General features: G+C 35.7%; 1 protein-coding gene across 6 annotated transcripts in view; it reads right to left on the minus strand.

Moving 5' to 3' along the window:
- Positions 1-15,570, minus strand: part of CNKSR2 (connector enhancer of kinase suppressor of Ras 2) — a 250,800-nt gene that overhangs the window by 62,279 nt on the left and 172,951 nt on the right. For all 6 annotated transcript variants that reach the window (XM_058658816.1, XM_058658815.1, XM_058658814.1 and 3 more), the window contains 3 exons: positions 2,988-3,036; positions 2,407-2,579; positions 86-159 (listed from right to left, as the gene is read on the minus strand). In XM_058658816.1, the coding sequence (XP_058514799.1) occupies positions 86-159; positions 2,407-2,579; positions 2,988-3,036 (296 nt within the window). The remainder of the gene's footprint in view (positions 1-85; positions 160-2,406; positions 2,580-2,987; positions 3,037-15,570) is intronic.

Below are 15,570 nucleotides of genomic sequence, written 5' to 3' on the forward strand. Positions count from 1 at the left end.
AGCATCATAAAAGGAACCTATAATTTAAAAGCTGAATATTAAAAAAAATGTTTTTTTCTCCCTCTTCCCCCAAAAATCAACTTACTATTTTTTGCGGCATTCACTGGCTCTATCAATTTTAAATTCAGGCAGACTGATGAATCCTTCTGCTTTTTCATCCTAAAGAGGCAACACCCTTATTAAGGCTATTATATACAAAATTTATAGCTCATTACATTATATAATTGTGCTCTGAATATTTGTACTAACAATTTTGTTCAATTAATTCTGTGAACTTGACATTTGAGAAAATAGAATTTCATTCTAACCAGTTCTGTTACACACACTGAAGGTATATTTCAAACACACAGAATACTATAAATTAAAATAGGCATAATTTTTTTTAAAAGAAATCGTCTTAATACTAAAACTGGAAAAGAAAAACAGTCTCAAAATAAAATAGGTTATATAAGTAATTTTTGAATCAGAGTATATGTACATTTTTATAATATATAAAGTAAGCGTAGTCCATTCTTATACTTGAAAATTTCATATAATGCAAAATGCAAGGATGATATTTCTTTTTTATTTATGTAAGAACAGATTTCATGTAGATGATTTTAAGGATATAATACTTGCCACCCTTGTTCATTTCCTCCCTTCTGCCTGTTCCCTTGCTTTTTTCCTTTTAATTTTTGCAATAATGAATTTTATTTCATTATCACATCCTTACCCATGTAATAAATAAGTAATTCAAGAAGTAGAATGTAGAACAACCACTGTTGTATGGGCAGTGTAGATAAGAGTTATAAAGAACAATCAAATCTCAATAAGCTCTTTTCAGTCTATATATTAAATACTATAAATCAGAGAACACATGATTCTTTTTCAGATCTGGCTTAGTGCATCAATTTACAATTTGTTTTAACTAATCTTAATAAACCTGAATTAATAATGCATGTAAAATTATGCATGCATTTGAAAATACTTTTGCAGCAAAATAAGCCTATCTCTTATTTCCACCTTCCACAAACTTTTAGAAATACTTCTGTGTGTCAACTTCCAGAGAGATACAAGCTGATTCACTGCCTAATAGGAAAAGAAAAACACATTCAATTCACTTTTGGTCTTGTGTGTTTGATTATTTTAAATGCTTGGCTTCTACATAAATCTTGCTGTTACTAATAGTCACTGAAATGTGTTATAAGAAAATATATCATTTATGTAAGAAAATATTTCAACTGCCCTAAATATAAACTGTTAATTTCCTAACATAATTATATCTTCTCAATAATAGACAGTACATCAATTAAAGCATGTATAATTTTTTAAAAAGAAATTAACAGTAGAAATAATTGTTAATAAGTGCAAAGTGAACTGACAAGGAATAAAAGGTTTATGCAGAGCCAAGGAAATATCAACAAATAAGGGAATATTCTTGGCATATCTATTGATGTATATGATGGGGTTTGCTATGATCACTCTGCTAAAAACTTGGTATAATAAAAAAAAAACCAAGAGCTTAAGAACAATTTGAATATATTATATACATTCTAACTTGATCCCTCCTAAATTGAGGCAGGTAAAAGAAAAACACGAAGATTTTTCAAACTAGTTCACTATTTCATTTATTCTCTTAAAAATGCAAGACAAATTCATATGATATTAATTTGTACAGATTACTAAAAGATCTCATCCCTCCAAAAATGTAAAAACTTTGAAATAAAGCAAGGCATTTTAATGTTTCTATCATATATAATCCTTTTATAAATAAGGTACTGCTTGGGCCCGGCGGCGTGGCCTAGTGGCTAAAGTCCTTGCCTTGAACGCGCCAGGATCCCGTATGGGTGCCGGTTCTAATCCCGGCAGCTCCACTTCCCATCCAGCTCCCTGCTTGTGGCCTGAGAAAGCAGTCAAGAACGACGGCCCAAGGCTTTGGGACCCCGCACCCCCCGTGGGAGACCTGGAGGAGGTTCCCGGTTCCTGGCCTCAGATCAGCACAACACCGGCCGTTGCGGCTCACTTGGGGAGTGAATCATCGGACGGAAGATCTTCATCTCTGTCCCTCTGCCTCTCTGTGTATCTGACTTTGTACTAAAAATAAATAAATCTTTAAAAAAAAATAAGGTACTGCTTGATTCATTACTGCTTGAATTAGCTTGGCATTTTAAATTAACTATATGAAGCTTGAGTATATTTGAACTTTTTTGTATGCTTCCAATATGTTGCTACATTATAATAACTGAGGCAACTGTCTTTTCAGAACCCCAATATGCACTCATTTTTTGAGGGTGGACTGAAAGGTAAGTATGAAATGACCTAAATTGGTGTTAAGGTGATTTTACAATTCTGAAACATAAATCTCAAAATGCTAATTTTATTGGTTAATGAGAATATGAGCAGGAAACAAAATGTGCTATGTCTTACCTCCTCATTAATATACCAGTATAGTGACGCATCCTTTAGGACAAACCAGTATTTCTTCCATTTCTGTGAAAAGTAACTCTTTGCATCTTTCTTTTTCCAAAGCCAACCTTCACAGTCACCACGGCCAAGATCTTTGCAAGAAATTCGTCTTTTGCTTTTGCCTGCTATAGGACCTAAAGAAAACAATAAGCAAAAAAAAAAAAGCTTTAAATTTATCAGAAGGTATGAAGGTAGAGGGTTAATCTATAGATGCCAATAATAAGCTGAGTACTCAACTATCTTAAACATTCTTACTTTGACATTGTAGTAGAATTAAAAAAAAAAAACAGAAATTCTTAATACCTTCCCCACAAATTGTAATGAAAAAGTTATTTCAGCCTCAAAATTGCAGAGATCATTTCTTACAAAAAAATAGCTTGTATCATAAGTGAGCTGAAAGGAGAAAGCAGTCTTGGCAGCTGCTACAGTAGGGTGTCACACTCTTAGACAACACTGGCTTAGGGAAAAAAGGATGGATGAAGTGTGCTGATAATAAACACGGTGCAAAATAAGGAAGGAAATATTTCTCTTCCTTTTCTTACCTTTGTTTTTCTTCTTTGATTTGTGCTGCAGAGAGGACTGCTGAAATGTCTGAAATTAAAGACAGGCAAGAATATTAACTAATGCTCAGGGTGAGATTTAGAGTAGCAGCATGCTAAACCGAGCTCTAAAGAACTAAATGATGCCTTCATTTTCCAAAGCATCAACAATTTTTTTATTTATATCTTGTCACTTGACTTCCTGTTTAAGCAGCAGGTGACATCTTTACCCCCTTATTTTATTGGTCACGACAAAGGGGCACAGAGCATTAATTCCATTCACACACATACACACACACCCTTTTGTACTAAGAATATACTCTTGCTATCTCAGACATATCTCATTTTTATTTTTACAGTGATCCATTAGTCAGGAAAGCAAATATGGCTATCCCTTCTTTTCTTGAAGTTTTTCTTATTACATAAGCTACTATTACCCACTCCTCTAGACTCCAAACACTTCAATACTAGGATCAGTGAATTTGAGGTAAAAGATTCCTGATTTTATTCACAAAGGTATTTTCTGTAAAGAGCATATAAAATTTGCCTGCCTGAATTTCATGCAATGAATTCAACTTCCATAGCACTTCACTATTTACTATCTGTTTTAATAAAACCACATTCTACTACTAAATTTTTCTTATTTTGCATTTGGTTTACAAAAACCTAAAAAGGTCAGATAATTTGTTGACGTATAGTACAAATGCAGAAATAATCAATGGAAGAAATATACATATGTGTGTGTGTACTGTATACATAAACATATGTCATGTCTATAAAAGTTTGCAACCAATTTTAGAGAAAAATCTTAGTAGATAAAAATCTATTTTTCTGTATTGATTTTCCTGACTGTACTGTTTCAAAATAATAACTCGAATAATAATTCCAGCTGGTGGGCTTAAGGATAGCTAATTTACATTTAGTTATTTTCCCTAAATCGTTCGGCTGGAAATTACCAATCAGGTTTGTTTGTTTCTTTTTTTTCCATTAGTAATCATTATACTTTTATAGCTCAATATTTTGAAAAAATGACAAAGTTAGGGGTACTTTGGTTTTCAGGAAGCTACATGGATAATACACAGCTTTGAAGGAATTGAGTTATATAATGTAGCATCTATGCTTTTCATATTAAAAAATTTACATAAAACATTTTATGTTCTACAGGTTTTCTTTTTAACAAAATCATCTTATTTTTATCCACAAAAGTGCAGTATTTTAAAGAATATCATGACTGCAGAATATATAATCAATATATATTGTTGAAACCTGAGGATTCCTACATATCCCAATACAAATTTATCCATAATTTGAACAAAAGCCTTAGGTGTCTTTTGTAAATATTACAAAAACAGAGTGTCACTCTGTTAAGAGAAGTTTTGTCATTTTTCCAAGTGACTTCACATTTCTTAAGATTAAAAAGGTTAACTGAATTGTATGCTTTTGAAGGCAATGGGAAAAACCAATGAAACTACAGTTAGACCTTTGTGCAGGAAAGAGCTAATAGGACTGGCTCCAGGTTGCTTGATGGGAACTCTGCTGTCAAACTGTTTCCTATGCTGATGCCTACATGATCAATTCAATAAAATCTTTGGGTGATAATAAGTCTCTATGAGTTCTCCTGGACAGAATCTCTGCACTGCACATATGTGATTGTTATTTTGCACAGTGTGATCTGTAATGACAGTGAGACAGCACAGGCAGTCTGCAGTGAATTTCTGCAGGTTCCAGAGGTTTTTTTTTTTTCGTTCCTAATCTGGCTGTGTATATATCCTTAATGTGTCTTTTGAAAACTTTAGCTGTGAGTATAACTATATGTTGTGTTCCAAAAGTGTTTTTACCAAGCCATCAAGAAATGTGGGAGGTTTTTGTACTCAAAACAACCTCCTGCTCAAAGCACCCCTTACAAACATAGATTAGAAGTTGTTAATAATCATGACATATAAAACGTGTCTAATTCTCATTAAATATAAATAAATGCTAGATTATTAGGATCTATAATTATTATTACTACACAGAAAAAAAGCCCTAGATACTGAGGATTTCCGCATGCTATCAGAATATCAGTTCATTAAATATACTTCAGGTGCAAACTTGTAATCCTGTATAGTCTTTTCTAGTAGAACTTATAGAAATATTCGTTCTCAGTGATAGAAATTTAATTAGTATTATCTTTTCAGTTTTTAGTTATGTAAAATTCAATAACAACACAACATCACAACATTAACAACAGACATATGATTATAAGGAATAATATAGCTGCTCACTATAAGGTGCTAGGATGATAAACTAAAAAAAAAAAATCAGAATCTTTGTTTTCATGGTGATGAATAAATTTCTCCAGAGGATGAAAAGTCATAACACAATTTGTTTCTGTATTTACCATATAAGACTCATATAACTCTTCTTCTAGGTTCATACACAATAAGTACATCCTTTAAAAGTTCCTTCCTTGGTCTGGCACGATAGCTGAGTGGCTAAATCCTAGCCTTGCACGAGCCAGGATCCCATACAGGTGCTGGTTCAAGTCCTAGCTGCTTCACTCCCCATCCAGCTTGTGGCCTGGGAAAGCAGTATAGGATAGGCCAAAGCCTTATCTTTAAAAAATCAGTAACACTTCTTTCCCATTAGTCTATGAATAGCACACTTTTGCAGTGTTTTGTTCTTGGAAAAATAAGTCTTTCAATCTTGAACAATAGCTTGGCTAAGTGTAGAATTATGAGCTGAAAATACACTATTAAAAACATGTTAATTTTTTTGGCATCTGTTGCTGCTCTTAAGACACATGAAGCTATTCTGTCATTTGTTTTGATCTATCTTTGGTATCACCATGACTTTAAAAACTACTTTCTCATTATTTGTAATAACTTCAGTTTCACCATGATTTGTCTAGATTATAATTTATCTTTTTTTTAATTTTTATTTTATTTTATTGTATTGTTGTTGACAATCTTTACATAGTTAATTGCGGTTAAAAAAAAAAAAGGTTCAGGGGGTATAGGGAAGTGGGTAATACTATTATGTCCATATTGTTTCCATCATGTATCTGAGGTAAAGGGGGATATTGAGGGAGAAGCCCCACCCGGTTTCCCGCCCACCCCAAGTCCCGGATGTGGAGCATGCTCTGAGGTATTTGCTCAAGTGGTGTTAATAGTTCTCCAGTTATGAATCGCTGCCAGTTTCGCTCGATGAGGTCATCCACTGATTGATATGGTCCATCATAAAGTCTCCGTTTGCCCCATAATTCGCTGCCAACATATAGCTGAGATGAATGATTGACCTGTTCTGCCTTCTGTCCTTTCCTGGTTAGAGTTCTGAGTCCAGCAGTTCGATTGGGGAGATCTCCAAAGAAACCTTGAGGTATTCCCAGACCAGATTCTTGTATGTTCTAGCAAGCACAGGGCCCAGCACAGTCCATCACCCCGATCAGCTGGTGGTTTCAATTGCTGGGTTGGTTCTGTTTTCAGTCCCGAGTTGCACTGGAACCAATGGGTGTTGTACTCCAGTCTGGTTCTGCCCAGCACATACTCGGCCCTTACATCAACCAATGGGAGCTGCAGCCTAGTCGGGGCGACCCACAAGAACCCCCACCAGGACCGCCCCCTACCCTGGTTTGCCAGTATATGTAGCAGTAGACCAGTCTGTCCCCCATCCCATTTGGCTCTTGTACTTGTCAATGGGTATTAAAGCTTAGTTCCATCTTACCAACTCAACCATCCAGCCCTCACGGATGTTGTTGAGTGCCTCTCTGTCTAGCCACGCCAGCCCCCGTCCTAGTTTTCATGCCCTCCCGTGGGACTAGTGACCCAGGAAGGGGGAAGCCACTTTTTCCCTCCCAGGTCTCTCTCAGTCCCGGTTTATGCACTCTTTAGGTAGTTCTGTGATTTGACTTGACAGAATTAGTCCCCAGTGCCAGCTTCTGCCAGCTGATGCTGCGGCCATGCCCAAACATCCCTCACCCACTCCAATTTATGCTTGCATCCACAGGAATAATCAGCTCAGCCTATCTTTTTTATCACATCTAGTATTCATTGTGCTACATTGAAAGTGTTATTCTTTTACTGAGAAAATTTTTAAACATTATTTCTTCAAGAGGTCTTTATTAACCCAGTTTTTTCTTCTAGATCTATGTTGGCACCTCTTCATTACTGTCCATGTGTTTTTCAGATTTTTAAATTTTTTCTTGTTTTTGTAATGTTCTTAAGTGATTTTGTTCTCCTGGTTTCTAATTTCCTACTCTCGTGCTTATATCCATTCTAAAGTTTATCTTACAAGTAGCATAATTATTTGATTGTATTTTACATTTCTGAAAATATACTTGATACATTCTCTTGAACATCTACTATCCTTGAGCTTGTCTTTATTTGAAAATCTATTTTAGATGCTTCTGTGAGGAAAGAATCATTTGATTGTTTAGTCCATTGCCTTTTTAGAAGGATTAATTTTCTTGAAGTGGAGGGTCTTCCTGAACAGAAGTTACTTCATTTTTGCATTCATTCCTCCTTATCTAAGCGTTTTCTTGTCTCCTGCCTCTATTGTCTGGGGGCCTTAAGATATTTTAGCTTTTTGGTGGTGGCATGAGTTGGTGTCTCATTCATGAAGTTCAAGTGGAAGAAGCTTCTTAATGCTATGTTTTGTACTCTGTTGATAATCACTGATTTGATTTTTTTAAAGATCTATTTATTTTCACTTACAAAGCAGAGTTGCAGATGGAGAGAGATGGGGGTGGTGGAGAAAGGGAGGGGGAGATATCTTTCACTTGCTGGTTCACTCCCCAAATAGCTAGAATGGTTGGAGCTGCTCTGGCCTGAAGCCAGGAGACAGGAGCTACTTCTGGGTCTTCCACATGGGTACAGAGACCTGAGGACTTTGGCCATCCTCTGCTTGGAGTCAACTTTTACTTTTTTCTTTCTCTTACAGCCCCACAGCCAATCTACTAGTATGTTATATCAGCTCATGTCCAAAACATACGTGTAAAGCTGTTTTCTGGTATCTGCTTGATGTGTACAATTACCATAGATTTTCACCCAAGACAGAGGCAGAACATTCTAACATGTGCAAAGCAGAACTAGGGCACCTGCTATTCCTGATGCTTCTGTTTGACAAAAATTGTTGAAATTTGAGATTCAAAGAAATCTGGGTAGGTCTGCATGTCTTTTGTGAAAAGGCAATGTTTATGTCAAGAAAAGTGGAGACAATTAGATGTGCTACTTGCAGGCTACTGAATTATAAGTAAATTTAAAAAAATAAAGGAAGTGATAAAATACAAACAGAATCACTAATAGAGAATGCACATGAATCTCAAGTGAAGTCACTATAATGTAAGAATGATGTGTTACCAATGGTATAACTGAATTATGAGAAATGAAAACATTTTTTTGCCTAATGACTTAACAGTTTTATTTAAAAATATACCTGAAATCAAAAGTAGCCTTTTCTGGTTACTTTTACTGTTAGGCTTGTTTTTCAAATACAGTGAACATTTTTTTCCACCATAGAAATTTGGCTTTTAAATACATTTCTTTATGGCTAACATTATGTTTATATCAAATACTCACTGTGAGAATTTTTTTGTTCCTATGAAACAACCTCTAAGCGTTTCCATATCTAGTTTCGGTGGAATTTTCTTCATTTGGAGAATTTTTTCCATAATAGAAATATTTTTTCAAATCATACTGAACAAAAATACAAGTTAAGCTCTAAAATTTTGGAAGTTTCCATGGTGTGGGCATTTGGCCAAGTGATCAGTATGCCACACTGGAAGGCCTAAGTTTGACACCCACTTACAGCTCCTGAGTGCAACTTGTGATCCAAATCCTGGGATGGCTGAAGTAATTAAGTTTCTGTCATCCGAGTGGGGGACTTAGATCAAGTTTGTGGCTTCAGCCTCTTGTCCAGTCCTAGTCCCAGCCCCTGCTAGCCTGTGCAGAGGGAACTAGCAGGTGGGAGCACTCTTTTTGACTCTTGATTTCTCTATTTCTCCACCCCCCACAAACCCTCATAAATAAAATTTATTAAAAAGTCAGTAATGTGAAATTCATTTTATAATAACATAATCAAAATACCAATCATACTTATCTTTCTATTCCATAATGAACCATATAATAAGACATGCATTTCAGACAAAAAAAGGAGAAAAATAATCTAATCAAAAGGAATAGATTTCATGAGAAGTTCTATTTTAACTTCTAAGTTTATAGTAGAAATCCAATCATCATTATGCTGTCAAATTTAGATGCCATTTCCCGAGTCCTCTCTGAAGTGCAATGATCATCTTGTAAGCAGGAAGACTGGATTAAAAAAAATAAAAATAATTCATATAAACTCTTTATGTTGTTTGCTGCCAATTATCCAGTACTACTTGCTTCAAATGGCCCTGATTGTGTTTTTACTTGCTTCTTAGCTCTATGGTGAGGACATTTTGGCAGCCCTCACATTTGGTGCTTGGGTGAATAATCTATGTACTACTGAGTGCCAGTTACTATATCAGATATTCTACATACATTAGTGACTTATGGTAATAAGATGCAACTAAGTAAAGCAAGTTCAGCAACTGGCTAGGACAACATAGCCTAGGTATACAGTCTTTTGATATTTTCTGCAGATTATAAAGAAATTCTACGACCATGAAGAAACTATGTCAGCCAGTGGATTCTGAAGAGATTTCATCATGCTTGGAGCAGTGAGATTGGCAGCAATTCAGAACAGTTGAACCATCAGAACTGCTTGAGCAGGACCCTCAGAGCATGCTCCACATCAGGGATCTGGGATGGGTGGGAGGCTGGGTGGGGCTTCTCCCTGTGTTTCTCCCCTTACCCCAGATACAGAAAAAAAATATTAGTGTGGAAACAGTGGTCTTACCCACTTTCCTGTAATCCTTGACCCTTTGTACCCTAATCAACTATGTAAGATTATCAAAATAAAAAATATATTTAAAAAAAGAAAAGAAATTCTATGAAGAACTGTTTAATATTTTATTAAGTGGAAATTTCTTTAGGTATATTATATATTTTCTCCTAATTAATACTCATATATCTTTTAAGATCTAAGAAAGATAGCTTAAGTTTACAGTTTCTAAGACACACTTCAAAAAATTACTAAGTAGGCTATAGGGGTGTTAACTTCATAGAGATGGTTCCACTCAACTCCATTCCAGGTTTTTCCATAATTAAAAGCTTTATCTAACTGCCACACATCACACATGCTGTTGCTAGAGAACTTTCCAGAATTTTTGCTACAGTAGGTCTTCACAATAGCTAAACAGAAGGAAATCTCAGCATGGCAGTTTCCTGCTGCAACTAGCTAACCTGGAAGGAAACTACATATTTAACAGTTCCCACTTCTAAGTGATTTGGCTATATATAAATGTCTCTTCCTCTAGCTCCCCTGAGCATTGACTCGGAGCTTGTGACTCTCCTAGGAGAAGGGCACCAGCTTCATTGCTGATGATGGAGGCAGTATTTTGGTTTGTGCTCATAAATTTCACTTTGCTTTGCTTTCTCTCACTTCATGTCCAGATTTTCTTCCCAACTGCTGGATCAACAGAGGTATCTTTGTTAGCTTCTCAAATAAGTAAGATTTAGTTCTTTATTTGGTGATTCGGCTTCCCCTCCTGAACCTTAACTGATAATCTCCTTAACGTCTTAGGGAGAATGCATAACGTATTTCAGGCTTCTTGATTTGCTTGGTATGATGTAAATTCTCCTTCATAATAAGGAATTGATATTTTCAAAAAAGGGTTACGACTGGTTACTACCCAGAACAATGGAAAGAACTTCATATAAATGTTACTGAATTCTGGAAAAAAGTGGGAGTAAGCTATTATTGTATTCTTACTAATGAGAATATAATGACCAAAAATATGTTTAGTTTAACACAGCTGACTTAAAGTGTGCTTTTAATAATGCAACCACGTAGATTTTAGGGAACACAATCCTTTTCTTAACTGTCAAACTCTCACCTGAAGGCTGTGGACACAAGAATTACTGAACCCTGGAGAAACTCCAGATTTACGGTATCAAAAGAGACCACAGGAAGAGAACTTACTCTTCCACTAACAGGAAACTTGGTATGAATCTACCTAAATCAGTTGCATATAAAGAGTAGGGGTTGGAACACTAACCTATTTTTCAGGATTCTAAGGCATTCCTGGCTTACCCTGATATTTATAGACATGCTGAATCTGATTTGGAAATATTATTTACAAATGAGACACTAGGTTTGAGCTTAAGCAGTTTGCCCCACTATCAATAGCCATCCTCTCCAAGCCAATGAAATGTCCATAAAATACTTGTAAGAAAGTAGTTTGTAACAGTCAATAACTATATTGTTTAAGAAAAAAAAACTTTGGATAAAATCTAGGATTGCATAATAAGAAACTACACCCTGATGGCTCCCCAGGGAGACGAGGGGCTGGTCAGCTTCAGAACAGGCATGTCTCCCAGGCTTCAGCCTGGAACAAGAGGGGCCACAGGAGCCAGTTATGTCACTGACCTGGTGGGATTCCAGTTGACCAATGGCACACCTGAATGGACATTCCTTACATAGTTGGAGCACAGATGGTCCCTTTGCCTGCACACATGTCTATAGGAGTATAAATCTGCTCAATACGTATCTCAGCTGCCCTTTTCGCCTCCCTCTTCCTTCCCCTCTGTGCGAAAGGGGCCCAGGAGTGGATTTTCCAATAAAGCTTCCATTATAACTCTGAACAACTTGCCTATATTATTCCACCAGTGGGCGGACGGTCAGTGGTCATCATCTAACACACTCACAGTTTTGTGGAGAGTGTACCCATAAAAGGGGTAATATATTTTGGGAGCTAAGTGAAAAAAATAACACAGTACAGGGTATATAGCCCTTCAATCAGAATAGAGTTTTAGGGGTAAGATAATTTTACTTGGAGTTTTACTAAACATGAAGTCCTTGATTAGATGAGTTATGGTGGCAAAATGATATGAGTAGGGTGAAAAAAGTCTACTGCCTACAACATTTGAGGAAGTTTTCTAACACTATGAAGCTAGGAGACACAGATCTACAATATAAAAGAAAGTGAAGCAGATTCAAGTTCTTTGATAAAACCTACTAAAGGCAGGCATGTACAAATCGTTTGTAATTTATCAACCTCAGCAAAGAAGCCAAGAGCTTGTCATTGGAATTTATGTTTTATCCTTTCTAAAGGTAACGGGGATACATACAATTTAAATTTAATAAATATAAAATTCCTAATGTCCTGCTTTGCATGACGTTTCAATAACCAAGCCAGATTGTGTGTGTGTGTGTGTGTGTGTGTGTGTGTGTGTGTGTTTTGCTTCCTGGCAGTCACTATCTAATGACAAAGTAGCAAAATGACATACACATTTGCTCAAACATGAAACCAAAAGGATTGGTTTATAAATATTCTGGTTTATTCAGTGTGAGTAGAAATCTGAATATGGGTACATGATGGAACGTTTCTATGCGTCTAATGTTCAATTTTCAATTAAAATTGATGAAACAAAGAGTTTCTGAATGTTTAAACCATACTTTAAAAATTTATGAAATTTATAAATTTAATTAGCTTGTTAGGAATTCCATTCAGTTGTGTTACACATCATATCTTCTACAGGCTTCTAACACAATAAAAACAAAATATATTACTCCTGTACTCAATCAACATTGAAGTAATAGTACTGTGGCTCTGGTTCTTATTTAATATGTATTTTATATTTTAGATGATTTTTAATAGTTAATTATAGTTCTTTAATAGTTAAAAACTATTCTGATTATATTATTTCATCTTTGATGAGGTTTGGTAGTTTGTAGGTTTTGAAGAATTGTATTTCATCTAAACAGATAAATTTTATGTGCACGGAATTGCAGAATTGCTCATAGTACTTTTTTGTTGGTTTTAGAAATATTTAATTTATCTGATGAGCAGATACAGATATATGCAGAGAGAGAAAAAAAAGAGAGAGAGAGTGTGTGTTTTCTCATCATCTGGTTTATTCCCATAATGGCCAGGGCTGGGCCAGGACAAAGTTGGGAGCTGGAAACTTCACTTAATGCAGGTCTCTTGTGTGAATGGCAGGATCCCAACCCGGCTTCCTCTCAGGGTGTGGATTTGTTAAACCAGGAAACTGAAACTGGAATAAGAGCTGGGACAGGATTCAGGCACCCTGATGTAAGATGTGGACATTCTGACCTCTAGCTCAAACAGCCCCCTGCCCCACACTGCTTCTGGTAAGTCTTTCATTGCCTCTAAGGTTTATAGCGACATCCCTCTCTTTTTTAGAGGGTCATCAACGTTTTTTGATTTTTCAAAAATACTTCAGAGCTTTTGGGTCAAGTTATATTCCACATTGCTTTTTTGGGTTTCAATCTAATTCTCTTTTATTAGGTCTTTTGATTATATTTTTGTTGTTCCTTTTCTGTCTTCTAGAGGAGAGAATTGAGACTAATGTCACCTTTATCCATTTCTGAAATGAGCACTCAGTGTTATAATTCTTCTCTAAGCACATATGTGTTTTCCCTTTCATTGTGTGCAACATTCCACAAGACCTCCTCTTGTACCTATGGACTAAAACATGCTTTGGTTGGCATTTGCCCCAGGGGTTAAGGTGCCTGCATTCCATATTGGAGTGCCTGTGTTTGATAATCATCCTTAGCTTCTGACTCCAGCTTTCTGCCAATACAGATCCTGAAAGGCAATGGTGCTAATTCAAGTAATTTGGTTCTTGCCACCCATACAGGAGATCTGGATTGAGGCAATTGGGTTGGACTCCTGGTTTTGGCCTTCTTCCAGAGCTGAATAACTCAGACTTTGGGGATTCAACCGGCATCTGGGATATCTCTTTTTCTCTCTCTCAAACAAATAAAACTTAAGATTTTACAAAGGAGTAGGTTTTTGATGCAGCAATATGGATAAATAGAAATCCAACATACTAAAGGATAAAGCAAGTTAGATACAACAGACAATTATGAAGTCTAACTTACCATGAAAAGAACAGTAACCAAAAACTACAGATAACTTTAAAAAAATTCTAATGATATATGAATACAGTATTCTTCATAAAAGTCACAGAAATTCAAACTATCTACAGTGTTTGGGAATAAGAAAATAAGTGTACTGTCATGGTTGCATGGATACAAGGCTTACTGTAAAATCACTGACTACTCAGTCAAATCTCTTAATGCATTGTTTTATGATCATTCAGTTTGTAACCATTTAAACTCATTTAGTAGGCACAAAAAAAGCAATGCCTAAGCATAAGTGAAAATTAAAATCTAAAATTACATGTTATTTGCCTGTGAGAATCAAAAACTGCCAATTCTGGGTCTAGCTACTGAGAATCATTGCTTTGGGGAATTGTCCCACTCGGAAACATTTTTCACAGGCCAGACTGTTCCTATGTAGGACTTTGCCAATGTTACTATGAATTTGGCAGTAACACCCTAGAAGTGGTCACACTTCTATAAGCAGTAAAGAAAACACTCAGAAACAAAAATAAAAGTATTTACAATGGATATTCAGCATGTACCTTGGTAAGGAAAATATTGTGTCATACTATACTATGGATGTTTCCTAAAAAAAAAAAAAAAAGCAGAAATGGAGAAATTGGTTGTTATAAGCCACTTCTGAACTCAGACAGGGTTCTCTTGTCACTACCTTGAACTGCCCTCTTATTTTAGTTGCTCTAATATGAAAACAATGCAGCTAACCCAGTTGGTCATTAGACAAACCAACCTTTATAACTGCTTATCAATTTACATATGGTTGACACTATTCAAACTATTGTGCTTCTGTTGTTATCATTGTTTTTGAGGGGCAAAAGACTACAAATGCTCAAATCCCAGGTCCATCACGTAACTACTTATTTAATCCTAACCTGTAAAATGGGTATAACACCAGTACCTTCCTCTTAGGGTTGTTACAACTGTTAAACAAGCTAATATTTACAAATACTTAGAATAGTATTTCATAAAGATTATTTACTGGTCAAAATTTTTAAAAATTAAAGCCTCTCTTCATTCTATCAAAAATAAAACAAAACAACCACAAGTTGACCAGAATGGCCAGATATACTTATTAGAAAGAAAACAACTGAGTGTTGCAGTTACATCCTAAAAAAAAAATCAGAGAAACCACACAAATGCTGGACTACTATGAATTATACAGCTTTTTGAACACCTACACAGAACTATTTAATAAAACATCTACAATCACTTTATTAGTTTCTGGAAGTTTCCTTGCATCTGCCAGGATACATAATAAAATTTTAGCTACTCTGGTGTCTAATATGTATCTTAAAAGATTATTTGTTTTATAGATTTATTTTGACAGGAAAGCACATTCTAATATACTTATCATGTAAGGGAAAAATCTCCTACAAATTTAAAGATGAGATTAAGAACAATGCTATTTTTCCTCAAAGACTTTTTTTTTTAAGATTTATTATTATTGGAAAGCCGGATATACAGAGAGGAGGAGAGACAGAGAGGAAGATCTTCCGTCCGATGATTCACTCCCCAAGTGAGCCGCAACGGGCTGGTGCACTCCAATCCGATGCCGGGAACCAGGAACCTCTTCCAGGTCTCCCACGCGGGTGCAGTG

Source organism: Ochotona princeps, chromosome X (genome assembly GCF_030435755.1).
Source record: "Ochotona princeps isolate mOchPri1 chromosome X, mOchPri1.hap1, whole genome shotgun sequence".
Taxonomy (NCBI): Eukaryota; Metazoa; Chordata; class Mammalia; order Lagomorpha; family Ochotonidae; genus Ochotona; species Ochotona princeps.